Raw genomic sequence first — 16,861 nt, forward strand, 5'->3', positions numbered from 1 at the left:
CCTTATTTGGGCATGCAGCCTCCCACGAAAACCACATCTTTTGCGTGCTCCTGCGTGTCACGTGTGTTAGTGCCTCGGAAGAGGGTTGGGACTGTCTGGTCCCAATCCACACTGCTGGTGCCAGTATGTCTGGTAGGCCTGAATGACTGGAATCACTGTGGGCCACGACTGGCCCACACCTGTCGTGCATGCAACAGAGCAGATCTTCCATTGGTTATCTGAGATTTAGGCGCAAAACAAATCTTGGATAAGAGAAGGGGTTCTGCATCCATTCCAGGTTGATCATCTGAAGTTCACACTGAATTACAAAAGGACCCAAGTATCCTTATCAAAAGAGCAGACTCGTGGAACCGCCAGAGACGTGCTGGAAGGTTTGGCACCCTGAGCCCGCTGTTGTCCCGTCTGCCCCTGCTTTTGTGTCGTACCAAGAGGCCTGCAATGGCGCTACAACAGTTTGGAGTAGGTGGACCAAATACTCTCAGCACCTCCTGCTTGCCCTCGCAAAGAGCCTCTTTAGAAGTGTTCCTGGGTCATCCAGCGAACTGACCAGCTCGAACCCAGGGTATCATACAGGAGTGCAGCTGTCCCGAGTTTAGACTAGAGACTTTGGGCATTGCGTACTTGTGGTCCTGGGCCCTCTCCCGCCAAATACCGCTGTCCTAGCTCCTCTGGGTCATGATTTATGAGAGTGCGCCACGCCATGAGCATTTGCGGTCCCTGAGTAACCCGCTGCGATGATTGTCACTATAAGGGCCTGCAAACCTTCCCCACCGTGTCCTGAGACGTGCTGCACCGGAACTATCCTTCTCCTTTCTTTGAGAGCTGAGCAAAGGCTACTGTCCCGCCACGGACGACTGTCCCATCCCGCAGCCGCTGAGAGCTGGAGCGTTCTGTACCTGCAGGGATGAAACCTACTAGCGAAGTGGACTAGAGTGGCAAAGTTTGGTCCGGACTGTGTGGAGGGTCGGTGAGTACTTGCATCACTTACCGGTGGCCCCTGGCACATCCATCTGTTTTTACGCACGAGATTCCCTGAAAAGATACTCACCTTAGCTGGGCTAGCCTGCGCTCCCCAGCTAATCCTGAACTCTGAACGTCACTCTATCTGCAAGGGTAGACCTTCCTCAAGGAGCAGGGCTTTATTCTTCATCGCCTCAACCCCCTTCCTAAACAGCTACAGCTCCCAGAAGAGAACCCACTTTTCGCTTTACGCACAGCCACGTGTTGTTAGCCCACTGCTGTACTTTGAACATAAGGCTCCTCACATCTTAGGGCTGGATTGCATAAGATATGGATTGACTTTGAAGAACTGCCTAATGCAATATCTGTGTTGAACTTGCCGCTTCTGTTGCAGATTGTGGTTATTTTCTCCCCTTTCATCAGCATTAGGCTAAATGCATTTTGTATATATGTACATAGTGAGAAACGTGTGTGGTAACTATTCTATTATTACTGTGGTTTATTTGTGTTTAGTTATAAGGCCTATAATAAATGTATTTTTGATATGCATCTGTCTAAGAGTAATCTGTGGAGTTTTACTGTGTGTGCTCATTGTGGGCTTCCAATCACTCTCACCCCTCCTGAGATTTAGGGCCTCATTACAAGTACATCGGTCCGGACTTAACGCTGCCGTTATAACCATACCGGCACCGTTTCTGCGTCCGCCCAATCATGACCTGCGGCCCCGGAAATAGCACCACCCCCAACCGCCACCGCGGAGTTAAGGGTCCCGTAAAGTCCGCCTGCACGGAAACCCCTCTGTTACCGGCTATACGAAACACTGCAAGCATCGCAACTAGCGCGGATATGGAAACACCGCCTGAAAAATGGCTTTAAAACCGTGATCACGGTGGCGGTAACGCCGCCACCGCGAACATGACGTTAAACAGTGACTGCTGAACTGAATCAGGGCACAGGTGCACCAAATCAGCCCAGCTGGACACAGCAGCCCACTGGGAGCCTACAAAAGGGCCACACCCAGCCCAACACAATACAGAACCATACAGGCAGCAGCTCTAGTAGCATTGGGACTGGGCCTACTCAACCAACAGGCAGAACTGCACATGATGGCAGTAATGGTGCAGAGGAGGAGGCGGAGGCGTAGGAGGTGCAGGCGGCAACCAGCCAACCCTGCACCTATGGCAAACCCCATTGTCCAGCCGGCACAACCCCGCAGGCAGCCTGCAATACCACGCATCAGAGCCTCACCCTGGAACCTTACCCCAGGACAGATCCACACACTATACCGGCTGGACCGTCCAACAATCCTGCATATCACCGCCATGATTGAGGGCGACATCAGCAGCCACATAGACACCCCCACCGCCACCCCCCCTCCTGAAGGCTGTGTCTGTACTGCATTTCCTTGGCACTGTCACCTATCAACACACAGTTGGTGAGCTGCACGGCATATCACAACCCTGTTTCTCAAAAATCCTGGTACAGGTACTGGATGCCCTGTTGCGCCATGCGTCGGAACAGATAGACCTACCACGTACCCTCACCGAGGTCATTGCCACCAAGTTGGCCTTGCTCCCACATTGAGCTGACAGTACCACGTGCAATTGAGATGGTGTTCCGCAATAGGAAACAGTATCACTCGCTGAATGTACAGATGGTATGTGATGCCACGCAACTGATAACACACTGCTGCGCACGTTTCCCAGGCTCAACCCATGACTCAATGGTACTGCGGAATTCCACGTTGCCACGGTACATGGAACGATATGCCGGACAAAGCACATGGCTATTGGGTGAGTACAGCTGCCAATGCACCGACCATGTTGAAGTAGTATGTGTGTGTGTCCAGGCCAATGAGCAATGTGAGTGTGCTGCTGTGACTGCACATGCACCACCCCCCTGCCCCCCGGCCATCAACTGAATAGACAGCGGATCCTAAACATCACAAAGGAACACATGACAGGTCACCACAGTGAGCCCGTACACACCCTGCCACATGACACACTCAACCGATACTATCACTGTCCCATACACCTTGTGCCACTGCAAACACCCACCCGCAATATGGAACACTGCCCTCCCAATGCACATGATGCTTGTACATGAGACGTCCTGCATCGACTACTTCATCACAGTGGAGTGACTCTGCCATGTGTGCACATCACTGCACAATGCCATACTCACAATCAAATGTCACCCGCAGGGCAGAGTACACATGCACACCAATGCGTTGGTCAATGTCCAGTTGCCAATGTCCTCTGTGATGGCCAAAGAACACAACCAACCACTGCATGGCACACATGCATGAATGAACAATGACACAAGATAGCACAGCATCAGATGAAGACATGATACCACAAACACTGACAGGTCCCCCCCATCTACATCCCATGTAGGTGATGCTGGATATGCACTCACGCCATGGATGATGACACCTGTACGGAGGCCAAGGAACAGGCATGAAGAGGCGTTCAATAGGGCACATGTCCGCACACGTGCAATGATTGAGAGGACATTCGGACTGCTGAAGGCCCGGTTCCGCTGTTTGAGCAGATCTGGCGGATCACTGCTGTACAGCCCAGTGAAGACTGGTAAAATCACGCTCGTATGTGCCATGCTGGACAATCTCTGCCTGAGCAGGAACATCCCAATGCCCCCAGACGCAGATGAAGAAGATGGGGATGGAGATGGGGATGGAGATGGGGATGGGGTGGCACCACTTCCTCCTGGGGGTCCACTAGATGGACAAAGAGCACGGGATGAACTGATTTGCATTTACTTTTGAGACACAGCACATTCACAGCAATGCATGGATATGGTGATGCCAATAAATGAATTGTTGTACTGCAAATGAAATTATAGATGCCCACTCATGTATGTTTTTTTAAAATGATGATATATTGATGAATTAACAACAGGGAAGGAGGTGCAATGGTTAGGGAAGCTGTACACCCGTGTCCACCCACCACCCAAACGTACCCACCCCCAACCAGGCCCCAATGTTCAACCCCCCCAAACGACCTCCCCCACCACCCAAACGTACCTACCCCCAACCAGGCCCCAATGTTCAACCCCCCCCCCAAACGACCTCCCCCACCACCCAAACGTACCCACCCCCAACCAGGCCCCAATGTTCAAACCCCCCAAATGACCTCCCCCACCATCCAAACGTACCCACCCCCAACCAGGCCCCAATGTTCACACCCCCAAACGACCTCCCCCACCACCCAAACGTACCCACCCCTCACACCCTTCAAGTCCACATGTGTCCTGCAGTGCCCGACACACATGCCATCACTTCCGTGTGCGCTTCTGTGCTTGTGCATCCTTGCCCGAGAGCCCTGTTAGCCGACTCCAGTGCCTCCTTGGACTGGCAGTGGTGGAGCTGGATGGGGTGGTGGTATTGGATGGCACAGAATCAGGAATAGATGACATATGTGCAATATTTGCCTGTTGGCCAATCAACATGGACTCTATGAGCCTGGAGGTGATGTCATTGCCCTCCCGCACACGGCGTGCCAGGGTGACTATAGTGCTGGCAAAGCGTCCAATGGACCTTGAGAGGCGACGTACTGACGTGCTGTAGCACTCCCTCTGCAGCCTAGATTCCTCGAGCTGCCTCTCCACCAGCTGGGTGAGGGTAGCCTGCTGCTCCTCCATCCGCTGCATGCAGGAATTTAGCTCTGCCATTGATGGGGTTGGTGACCTCATGGGACTTCGGAGTGATGTGGGGCTGAATTCCAGCTGATGGAAGGATTCAAAGTCATCCAATGTGGGCATCTCCCCCTGTGGCCCAGTGTCAGACTGCACTGCCGGGGCCTGTTGTCACTACATGCCGCCTCCTCTGCAGTGCAGCTGCTTTCTGTGGTGGGTTGGGTGGGCATGATGGGTGACCGTGGCACCTGTGTTGCATCAGGCAGCGTGGAGACGGTGGGGATGTTGGCGATGGTGCCCGGCACATGTGTTGCAGTTGCTACTGGGGGCAGGGATGCCGAACTGCTGGCAGCATCCTCCTGTGCAGGGGCGCTGGCTAGGACACGTGCCGGTGCTGATTGCCTGGGCTGTTGTGCAGTATCACTGTCACTTGTTACGGCTGTGGGGACACAGAGGACATGCAATTAGTTATGTGGTTGTGCCTGATGGGTGCATCACATGCATCATACAGGTTGATCATTTAATAGTGGCAGCTACATGCATCTGCTTGTTGGGGGTATGCATTGTAGTGATATTGGTTGCCATATGGATCATGATGGGTCCTTTGGCCCAGTCATGCACTGCCTGGAGGGGGGTGGGGGGTTGTTAATGGGTCCTTTGGCCCAGTCATGTACTGCCTGGGGGGGGGGTTGTTAATGGGTCTTTTGGCCCAGTCATGCATTGCCTGGGGGGCTGGGGGGGGTTGTTAATGGGTTCTTTGGCCCAGTCATGCACTGCCTGGGGGGGGTTGTTAATGGGTCCTTTGGCCCAGTCATGCACTGCCTGGGGGGGTTGTTAATGGGTTCTTTGGCCCAGTCATGCACTGCCTGGGGGGGGGGGTGTTAATGGGTCCTTTGGCCCAGTAGTGCACTGCCTGAGGGGAGGGGTTTTTAATGGGTTCTTTGGCCCAGTCATGCACTGCCTGGGGGAGGGGGATTGTTAATGGGTCCTTTGGCCCAGTCATGCCATCAACATATACTCATATGGCATTCATGTTTGACCACTTACCAGCATCTGCAGGTGGGCTCACTCCTGCCTCAGCCTCCCCGATCCCATGGATGCCCTCAAGGTGGAGGACACTGCTGCAACGCTCCTCCCATGCTTGCAGCCTCAGTGGGGAAGGGGGTCCTCCACCTGTCCCACTGCTGCGTTGGAGGTGTGTGGAGATCAGGTTCCGAACCCTCAGCCTGAGGTCATCCCACTACTTGTGGCAGTCCTTTACACTCCTCACAGTCACGCCCACAGCGGTGCACTTGCGTGCTGCTTCCGCCCACACTTCCTTCCTCCGCTGCTGTATGGCACGCCGTTGATCGGCACTGAACAGCATCTCTGCATGCTCCACTATGTGATCCACCAGAGCGGTTAGCTCTGCCTCACTAAAGCGCTTTTTGCACTGCCTCTGGGCTGGAATCCTGGCAGACATGCTGGTGGTCCCTTTTGTCTTCTCACAGTGTGGATTCTGCTTGTGCTGTCTCTGCATGGCAATGGATTGTGCTTTATATGATGGCAGCCTCTCTGTTTCCTGTTTTGGCGATCATGGTGTTTCCGGTTCCGTGTCCGGGGCGATGGTGGCGGACACTGGTTTTGCGCTACTTGTGGCAGTGCTATGTCCATTTCCGTGGCTTTTTCCGTGATGGCGGTAACAACGTTTCCGCATCCGTGTGGTGCGCGCGACCAACAGCAAGTAATCGGACGGTCTTTCCGCAACCTTGTGGACGTGGAAACTTTGTTACCGCTGTCACAGAATCACCAGACCTGAAAGGTTGTAATGAGGCCCTTACTCTTGACCGCCTGCCAAGCTACCGTAGATTGGTCTGGTTTGTCCAGAATGTTCCACTGTTCCACTAAACTATGGTGGCCTCTTACACTTCTGCCCACCAGATCAGAGTATAGAAATCCATCTTAACGCATGTTAATCTATGAAAGATCCAATGCTGGAGAAATACCGGAAGGCGGGCCTGTTGTGTGGGGAGAAGGTACCCAACCATCTCTGAGTATCATATTCTCAGATTGAGAGGTGACTGGTCTCTCCTGCTGCACTACCTACAGAACCAAACCTTGAACCACGTCGATCCAGCAACTCTGCCAAGACACCACGAACTCGACGACCAGGTATTTGACACAGAAATGCAGTAAACCATGTTAACCTGAAACAGATCGAATTGTTAAACCGCCTTAGAAAAGTATGGTGTGTCCTAGGACCACCTTATTCTAAAGAAATAGTATGAAATTTATATTTACCGAAAGTGTTTGATCTCACTGATAACTCTCTGCCAATGCACATCTAGAGCCATATCCCTGAGCTACAGTAGAAATATGTGTGGAGGACTAGATGAATGACACTTTGCACTAGCACCTTGACGTGATCGGATGATTCTCGGTGGGAAGCCTTAAGTGTCTCGTTGATTTTGTTGCAGCTTCTCAGCCTTTTCAGAGATGAATTAACCTGCGGAAAAACTTGTTCTAGGATCGAGTTTAACCTTTCATAAAATTGTATTCACTTGTCCAACGAGCAGTGCACTGAGCACATGCTTAGCAAAGCAAAGCCTTGCCCACCAACTGCTGCAAAGCTTGTTACCAGCAGTTTTCAATGCATTCTTGCATAGGCTACACGTGATGCCCTCCACGGGTAGTCCGGTGAATGCACAATGATTTCTGCTTTGAGAAACAGAAACCAACTGAGGAACTGACTTACTGGGAAAGATCCTGCATATTCTTGTGCACAAAAAGCTCCTTTCTGGACAGGGCTACAGATTCATGGCAGAATTGCATTATCTCTCCTAAAAAAATACCTAAGTGCTGGGAGCCATGGAAGATATATCCCATTTCAAGGCAAGAACCCTGGTGATAGGGTGAATTGACTGTGGCCTTCAATGCGCTGGTTGCATCTGCATGAGATGTTTTCTTTAATCAGGCAAGAATGGACTTAAATGAATTGCCTAAAATCTATGGTCTGCTAGACTGTGCATAAACACTCCGGGTGCGGATTCAAACATAAAAGGAAGGTCTTTGTATTGGTACTGATGGACTCTTACTAAAAAATGGAAGACCGGCCATTAATTCTTAATCACGGGTATATGAGAGTAGGAGCCCGAAAGCCTAATATAGCCATGAGATTCCATTTCATTGCAGAGATGGCGCAATCTTGGAAGTTTGTCATTTGACATGGCTGAATTCACATCCGACAGCTCCAGAAGCATGTGTGTTGAATGTGTTCCATTTCCACTAAGGCCTTGGGCATTCAAGCCTCAAAGTTCCCTTCGGACAGATGCCTGCAAACGTGGCACTTGTTGTCTGACAGTTGCTTTTGAAAACAACTCTGAGATGTTTAAGTCGAGTTGTCAGCAGGGACCCATGGTTGCTTGTCCATGATCAGGTCCTGTGAATGAAGCATTATGGTAAAGTCTCCCTCTTCTGTGAGGGTGACATCCATGGGCAGCAGTATCGTGGCTGACAGATTCAGTGTCAGGCCCTTTGGGAATGATGTACTAGCTGCCAGCTTGAGTATGTTCAATCACCTGGCTATAGATCAGGGGTCTGCAACCATTGGCACTGCAGATGTTTTGGACTACAGCTCCAACTAGCCCTAGCCCACATAGTCGTAAGTGATCATTGGAGTTGCAGGTTGCAGACCTCTGCGATAGAGTATATTTTGGGGTTGGGTAGGAGGCTGCTTAAGTGGGAGATTTTCCCACTGTCACTAGTGTTCCTCTCCTTGGTCAGGCACCTGGCCCTCTCATTCCCATGAAGCGTGACTGCAGCTTTGTGATCCCCGCCCTCTTTAATGTCCCTGGGTGGCTTGCCCTAGGGGTTCTGTGTTCTTCTGACATCCTTATGCTGGTGATGCGCTTCTAGTATGTGTTCCTCCCTCTTCCTGTGCTAAAACATTGCAGTTGTGCTGTATGTCTGCACCTAGACTCTTTCACCGCAAGGTATGAGATCAACACTTTTTGAGCCAACTTGAGGGCCTTTATTTCCATCAAATTGATGGGCGTGCTTTATTCCAGTTGGCTCCATGGACCATTAGTGGGACTCCCCATTCATCAAGAGACACATCTATCAGCAGTGTTACCCGATGTTTTCATCCTCATGGGCATTCTTCAAAGCGCATTGCACACCTTTGTCCATCATAATAAAGCATCTTGCAACAACCACAATAATACTCTCTATTTTCCAGTAGCTTCAATTCATTGGTCTTGCAGTTCGTCTTGGATAAAGTGCATCTTTGGCATAATGGTATCTTAAAGATATGGGGTTACAGGTGTACTAGAACAGCTAATGCGGTGGATGGAACAGAAACTGCCCTGAAGGTTTCTCCATATGCATGAGCAATTCAAAGCTTTCCAAACATCTCTTTTTGGCTTTTAGAGGAAGTCTTGCCGAAGCATCTTCTCTCAGATAAACTGCACGTGTCATCTAACAGACAGCCCGGGCACCTCATCTGGGGAGGCTCTAATGCCAACGTCTGCAAACTTTGGCTGTCTAGATGTTTTCGACTACATCAGACATTAGCCCTACCCAGCATAGTTAATGGTGAGGAAACCTGGCAGTTGTAGCCCAAAATATCTTTAGATACACCGGTTGCAGACACCTGCTACTCACAGTGACTGACTCTCCGCTGCCATATCATCTGAATTGGTGCATTGCTCATTGGACAAAACCCCAATGAGCCTTTGCATCCTTTCCACATTTGTCCTGCCTACTCGGCAGACGATTATGGTAGAATTATTATTTTATTTATTTTTACATTTGTGTAACGCCCAGAGCTTTTGTGACTTACCAATGCTACAAGTTTCCTGATTCCTAAGTATGAAGGTGGAACGTGCTTACGCTTCTGGAAACCATCCCCTTTACTTCAATCAGCTTAAAACGAATCTGCTGGAAAACAGCCTATTAATGTTGAAGCATGCCTCATAGGAATGGGCAAAGAAGCCACCAATGGTGATACAATACCTTAGAAATATATAGTAGTCTACCGGGCTTGAACATATATGATGTCCGAATCTGGAAGCTCAGTAAGGTAAGGGTGTGTGAAATCGCTTTGTAGCCTTTTCTCTCTAGTCAGGTAAGGGATCAAATCATCAAACTGGGAGGTGTTGATGATTAGTCAAGTTTTCCGTTCTGCTCTTAACCTCCCCTGCCAGTTATTGTCTGGCATTCCCTTGCACCGGATGCTGATGGGTAATACATTAAAATGATCCTGATATGTCATCAGATCAATATCAAGATTAACACCAGCAACGTAAACGCCCCAGAGAATACATTCCTCAGCAGGGATAGGGTCCCCAACTTTCTCCCTCTTTACGGAATAACAAGGACCCTGTTGTTATCAGAAATGTGGACACTGATAATGTCATCCTGGCAGCAGTCTCTCTTCTCTTGCTACCAGGGGACTCTGTAATGTCCAATGCTATGAATACCCCATTAGTGAGAGAGTACCATTAGCACAAACTGTCACTAAGAAAGCAAGGGGTTGTGGATGGAGAGCTGGACAGGTATTTTAGCAGGAGGCATGAAGGCCACAGATGCAGAGATTAAGGATGGGAAAGAGTCGCCGTCCTATGTACCCTTTTTTGCAGGGAACTCTTCCTAGGCTAAGCATCTATCCTAAAAAGCTTTAAAGCACCAGAGGGACAGGCTCTGAACTCATCATGGGGCTTGGCTAAAACTAAGTCGTCACTCACAGGTCGCCTTTTGCTTGATTTTGCTGCAAGGCAATGTGCAGTGTTGTACACTCCTGAGTTAAAGAGCAGGTTTGAAGAATGCACATTCTCACCACACACATTACCATGGTAACGCATGCACAGTTAGAATTCATCATCATAGGATAGAAGGTAAACCCTCTACGGAGGCTAAACAAGAATGAAGCAGACCTTGCAGGGAAAAAGCTCCACAAATGTGTTAAAAATAATGCTGCTTATGGTCCAAAAGATCTAGAAGCACACTAGTGTTTTGTTTATAAAAGCGAGAGGAGGTCGCTCCCTTTTTCTGCATATTCCTGGGTGGGTAGGGCCAACTGTCATCAAGCACAGGGGGGAACCTATCTTCAGAGAACTTCAGACTAAAAATATTGTTCTACTTTTGTAAAAGAAAAACGGTGTAAAAATGTACAGTGTTTCAAAAAGAACTCCAGCGACCTACTTGGCCTTTGGGAATGATGTATTAGAATAAATGTGTGAATCTGGAGAGAATATTAGGTAGGACATATAAATTGCACACCCTGGGTAAATTAAATTACAATTTAGCACTTCAGTCTACATGATGTGATGAGCAAAGCTAGATGTAGTGCAACCACTCACCACCGCACAGCGTTGTGCATGTGCCTTTGATATTGATATTGATATTTTATTTCTATCACGCTTGTACACAAGTGTTTACACAAGTGTTTCAGAGCGCGACAAGGCAAGGGAGGGGAACAGGGGAGAACAATACAACGATCTTACTAGTACTTACAAATAGACGCTTTCACTGTAATTAGCAGTTTATAAATACATTTTATAAATAAATTAGACGCGTCAACCATTAACAAACTGTTTCATTTCACAAAAGGAAAAAATAGTTGTATATCCATGTGAAGCAGACGTATATACGGTGGAGAAGCAAAGATACGTTTGTGGATAATTGCAAACATTACCATGTTTTATTTTGTTTTATGTTTGTACCATAGTGCTTTATTTCACTGAAATTCAGTCTCATAGTTTAGTTTAGTTTAATTTTTATAACGCGCTAAATCGCCCACAGGACTGAAAGTGCACAGTCAACAAACAGGACAAACAACACAGAAACAATCGAGATGAGGTGATACAGGGATGGTAAAAAACTTAGTCTGGATTGAGATTAAAAAGATGGGTCTTGAATCGCTTTTTAAACTTAAAGAGGGAGTTGGCCTGCCTTAAGTGGTTTGGAAGCTTATTCCAGATCAAAGGGTACATCGAACATAGTGCCATCAAATCCCGTGACCTTGAATCTGGGCTGTACCAATTTGGTGGGATCAAGAGAGTGCAAAGAGTGTCCTACTAAAGTGAGAGACAGTTGATCAGATAAGTGCTGTGGCGCGTCAGTGTTGCAGAATTTATAGGTTAGTGACAAGATCTTGTGAGTAACACCATATTTTATAGGAAGCCCGTGAAGTTCTTGCCTGGCTTCGGAGACGTGATCCCTTCGAGAAAGCCCAAAGACTGCTCTGACAGCATTGATCTTTGTGACTTGCAGAACTTGAAGATTGGCTTTTGAAGTTCCGGCCAGCAGGCTGTTACCATAGTCAAGACGTGAATTGACCAAGGCTGTGTCGACCCATTTTGTAAGGAAATATAGGGATTATGTGGTTGAAAAGTTTGGACACGTAGCTGCAGGATGCTTTATTCTGAGCAACTTGAGACCTCATAGTAAGCTGAGCGTCCAAAGTAATACCAAGTGATTTTACAGACTTGACAACTTTAATTTGTTAGTAGCTATAAAAAAGCTCTCGTATTCAGGATCTAATTTCTTTATTTTATTTCCAGACGCAACGATACAGAGTTTGTTTTTTTCAACATTAAATTCGAGCAAGTTGGTAACCATCCAAGCCTGTATGGCCTAATATTTAGAGTTGACGGTATTGGTGTTCTTGCTACAGCACCCTGAAAATTCCATTATGACCTGGTGTCATCAGCATAGTTGGTAAATTGGACACCCAGGTCATCCCGGAGAGCGAGAAGAGGCATGGTGTATATGTTGAACAATGTTGGCTAAATACAGGAGCCCCGAGGTACCCCGCAGGTGACCAAAGCGGGAGTAGAGCGAACATTGTCCACGGCCACTCTGGCGTATCTGGGTCCATGGAAGGATGGGTTCCAATGAGCCGCAGCACAAGAACAGAGCACCTGATCCACTAACCTAGCGACCAGATCAACTAAATCAAACGAGGCAGACAAGTCGAGCAGCATGAAAAGTGCTGGTTTACCTTTGTGGACAATGCCTGGAATGTTGGATTTCAGATCGAGTAACGCGGTTTCAATACTGTGTTTTGACCTAAAGCCAGATTGCCTGGGATTTAGAAGATTGTTACTTTCCAGGAAGTCTTGCAATTGTAGGTAGGCAACACGATCTAATATTTTGAGTAAAAACAGCACATTAGTGATTGGTCGGTAGTTTTTGGCAATCAAAGGATCGAGGGTACTCTTTTTCAGTAAGGGTTCAATCCACACATCTTTAAGAGCCGCAGGTACATTTGCTTCCTCGAAAGAGAGAGATTGACGAGCCGAGTCACCCAAGGAGCCAATGTGTAAATACAAGGTTTGAAGAGGCTGGAAGGACAACTGTCCCCCATACAAGAGGTGAGTTTCATATTTGCCACAATCTTGCAAATCTGGTCCTCGGAGCAGGGTGAAAAATGAAAAGAAGTTTGCATTGTTTCCTTATAAACAGGGGAGGCAGAGGTATTCAGGAAATTAGACCATTACATTAAACAGTGTAATGCTTTTTGTCTCCTCAACATTAAACATTCAATCCCAGCATGAAACCTACTCAATACTTCTATGAGGCTATACACGGATGGCCTTTCAAAAGGAATACGTTTTGCCGCTGTCAACATGTGGAAGGGAATTTATAAGAGCCGACTATGTGAAGTGGCTAGATGGTGGGTTCTATGGGTATTAGACCTACTCATGATATATATCTAGTATTACATTGTTTTGTTCGTCTAATCTAGCAAGGTATGTAATATGTTGCGCTGTCTGATACTGTTTTGATGTAATCTATTATATTTTTCTAATGCAATAGGAATATGTGTATTGTGAAATGTTCGTATTGCTTGATACAAAGAAAATATGGAAAAAAATCAAATTAAAATAAAGACTCTGACGTTATTGCCCTGCATCTCACTTTCGCCCGTCTCACCGACAAATGGCAACTATTGCATACCAAATTTATTTGGCAATTTTACTAGGACACTATCACTATATAATAGGCACAATAGGAACACACCATCTTTTCACATTTTATGATCCCTCTGTCCATTATGGGAGAATGGAATTTTCCATTTCATATTTAATGCATGTAAAAGGAGTACGTTATTTGTTGCCCTGGAATTCACCCATCCATCCTCTTTCTGTAAAGTTACATATTCCTAAATTCCAAATAACTGACGTTGAACTAACCAGCAGCATAAGTGGGACAAGGTGATGGGATAAGGAAGCCTTTGACTTTTGTTCTACAGGAATATCAGTCGTCAATCCTTAAAATGTAGCGACCGCAAATCTTTTTAGAAGTAGATCTGTATTTCATTATTTCTAAACTGCAACGTTCACCACTACGACACTATGGCGTCAGGAGACACTGCCAGGCAGTCCACTGATATATGTGTCTGTTGTTCAGGAAAGAAAACCCATCAACTGTGTAACTATTAAGCCTTTTTATGCACATATACAAAAGGAGAATTGAAGATGCCCAAGCAGTTCTGTCAGCCTCACTTCTCAGGGACCGTGTGGTGCCTTGCTGCCACCACTCCACTGACAGCCTTTCACCTCAGACCTTTGTGAACTATTACGTATGCAAGAGTCAGGCAGCCTGGGAATGTAGGCTGAGGCCCCCTTCCAATGTGGACTTGCATGATGGCAAGGCAACAGGGTGTTGGAATATGTGTCATCTCTTGTCTGACTGTCACACAAATGAATTCCAGTGGCATGTTTGTTATATGAGTTTCTTTGCTACACACATTTGGTTAGCAAGAACCCCCCCCCAACCCCCTCACGTCCGCTTGCCACCCTCGCACAGCATGTGATCTAGGCAGATTCCACAAGCCTCAGAAATATATATATATATAGTATGTGAGCTACGTGCATTATAAACGTGATAAAGGAATCTGAATCGAGAACACACGGCACGATGGCTTTTATCTGTTAGTAAAATAAGGCTTGCAGGATCGTAGCCAGCAAGAGCATGAAGAAACACGTTAATCAAAAGTCGTAAACCTACGGTGGGGGAAGAAATGAGTGTGTTGAGTGGCATCAGAGTTGAGCTGGACCAGTAGAAGTCCATGAGAAGCAATCATCTAAGACCCTCTTATGCCCCTCTATGGAAACTGGGATAGGAAACCCCATCTGGCTCAGTCCTAGGATGGAAGGAAACGTCCAGTTGCATTTGCATCTCGTGGCAGAAGAACACCGACATCTACAAGACCTGAAAGGAGACTGGAGCTGGCCATAACCCACAATAACCCAGAGATAAAAAGGGCATTTTGTTGTGAAACTGCTAATCATTTTCAAAGAAGAGATTTGAAAGGCTATTGACGAAAGTATATAGGCCAGCTTAAGATGACATTGAGGAAGGGGCTGTAGTTGGGTGTTCTGTCTAAAAATACGTTATTTTGTATCTGCTCCAAAGTTCACTGAGAACTATAAACCCAGGTTGGTCGCATCTGTTGATCCATGCCCATATCATGACAGTACAGCCACTTTGTCTAAAGAATGTAAGCAATACCTCTCCCATTAATCTGTATCAACAATTCTGAGCTGGATTTATTGATGGGGTGGAGCGATCTGCTAATAGTGCAGTCCTGAAGTCAAGGTCGCTTTTGAAAAACAGGCCTCCAGCACTTACCGTAACTCGAATATGGCTCTTGGCTTCTCTCAGTTCCTGTCGAACCCCTTCTGTAAGGGCAGTCACAGCATGCTTTGTGGAACAGTAAAAATGAGATCTGCTTGCAGTCTGGAATATGTGGCCAAGGAGGCTAGAAAGGAAGGAGTGAAACATAGTCAATGTTAAAAAGACACCTCACAAAAAGAAGTCAGTATCATCCCAGACAGCTAAAGCGTGCAGTGGAGCTACAGTGATAGATTACATTAAATCAATAGGCAGCCCGTGGTGGTTTTCAATTTCCTGCTGCACTGCAGACTCTAAGTAACAGAAGAATCAAGCACACAGCACCTTTCCATCAAGTCCTCAGAAGGAAGAGATAACAGCATTCGCTTTTGCCAGAAATAGAAGTGCGCTGTTCCCCACTGTAGGCAAGGTGATGAAATGCTTTTTGAACGAGCTTCATTAGAGCTTGTTGACTTTCATTTTTCCGTAATGTGGTTTCGCAGTTGGTCAGGTTGTGTGTCCTTCCATTAGGACGTTGTCAAGCCGAGCAAAACCATCGAGACTGTCAGTCTTTAGATCGCATCGCTAAGTAATCCATGTGAACCCTGTAGATCTCATCACATAAGGTTGCCTTTTCTGAGATCCCAAGTGCCACGATTTCAGAATTCCCACTACCCCGCACTATTTTTCCAAGGTGGTCTCTGTTTATTTCAGGTGTCTTTTATAGTTAAAGACATACCCGGCAGCCGTTTCCAAAGACCTTCGAAATGTAATCAATCATGCAAACCTCCATAGAATATGGCATCCTAGGCAACTCGAGTAACTTGCACGCATTCTATGGAATCATTGCCCACCAACTTCCAGCAATCGACAGCCGTACGGTAAAATGCACAGGCACAACCTTTCTAGGTCTCCGGGCAGAGAGATGGATTGCCAACTTGGACAAGGGAGGAAGACAAAAAACCTTGGGCCTCATTATGACTTTGGCGGTAGCCGTGCCGGTAATTACCCGGAGTCATGAATTTACCAGCGTCTGAGAATGGCAAATTACAGGTGCATTACAGCCTCTGCGGACTAGGTAATTGCCCATTCCCGGGCGCCGCTAAATATTAGTCCCCATTCCCATTTGAATCCCATTCGTGAATGGTGCCGGTGCATCCGGCAGACCTCGTAGTTTGCCGGTCCGGTAACAATGGTACCGGCAAGCATACTGGTACCATTGTTACCAGACCGGCAAGCTTATAATGAGGCCCCTTGTCAACAGAAAACACTATGGAGCTCTTTTTGGAGGTCCCTGTGGCGTAAATAGAGGTGCTAAAGACAGCGCATCTGTTAGAGTAGATTTCCTTTTTGAGTGTAATTCTCCCCACTTTGTGAGTCCCCCAGCACTATTTGCTGGACTCTTAGTTATTACCTGATTCTCCTGAGTGAGTGGGAACCTTTTTCCACACTCACTCATTCTTTTACTCTGTACTTGAGTACCCCTTTTACCTCTTTTTGGTATTTTTTAAAGGACTAATACTTTCCTCCATGTTTTCTGGCAGCTACATTTTATTATTGTAGCACACAGCACTTTCTGTGTAGTGTTGCTGGAAGCTCCTTGAGCTTTCCCTTTTATTTTACCTGTGTCAACACATATTAACAGGAA

At 47.3% G+C, this 16,861-nt stretch overlaps 1 protein-coding gene across 2 annotated transcripts in view; it reads right to left on the reverse strand.

Moving 5' to 3' along the window:
- The window catches only part of LOC138487994 (dehydrogenase/reductase SDR family member 11-like), a 73,841-nt gene extending 58,256 nt beyond the window's left edge, over window positions 1–15,585 (reverse strand). For both annotated transcript variants that reach the window (XM_069614694.1, XM_069614695.1), the window contains exon 1: window positions 15,232–15,585. In XM_069614694.1, the coding sequence (XP_069470795.1) occupies window positions 15,232–15,384 (153 nt within the window). In that variant the 5' untranslated portion in view covers window positions 15,385–15,585. The remainder of the gene's footprint in view (window positions 1–15,231) is intronic.
- Window positions 15,586–16,861: the final 1,276 nt, after the last annotated feature.

The sequence above is a fragment of the Ambystoma mexicanum genome, chromosome 9 (assembly GCF_040938575.1).
Source record: "Ambystoma mexicanum isolate Mex_15411 chromosome 9, UKY_AmexF1_1, whole genome shotgun sequence".
NCBI classification, from domain to species: domain Eukaryota; kingdom Metazoa; phylum Chordata; class Amphibia; order Caudata; family Ambystomatidae; genus Ambystoma; species Ambystoma mexicanum.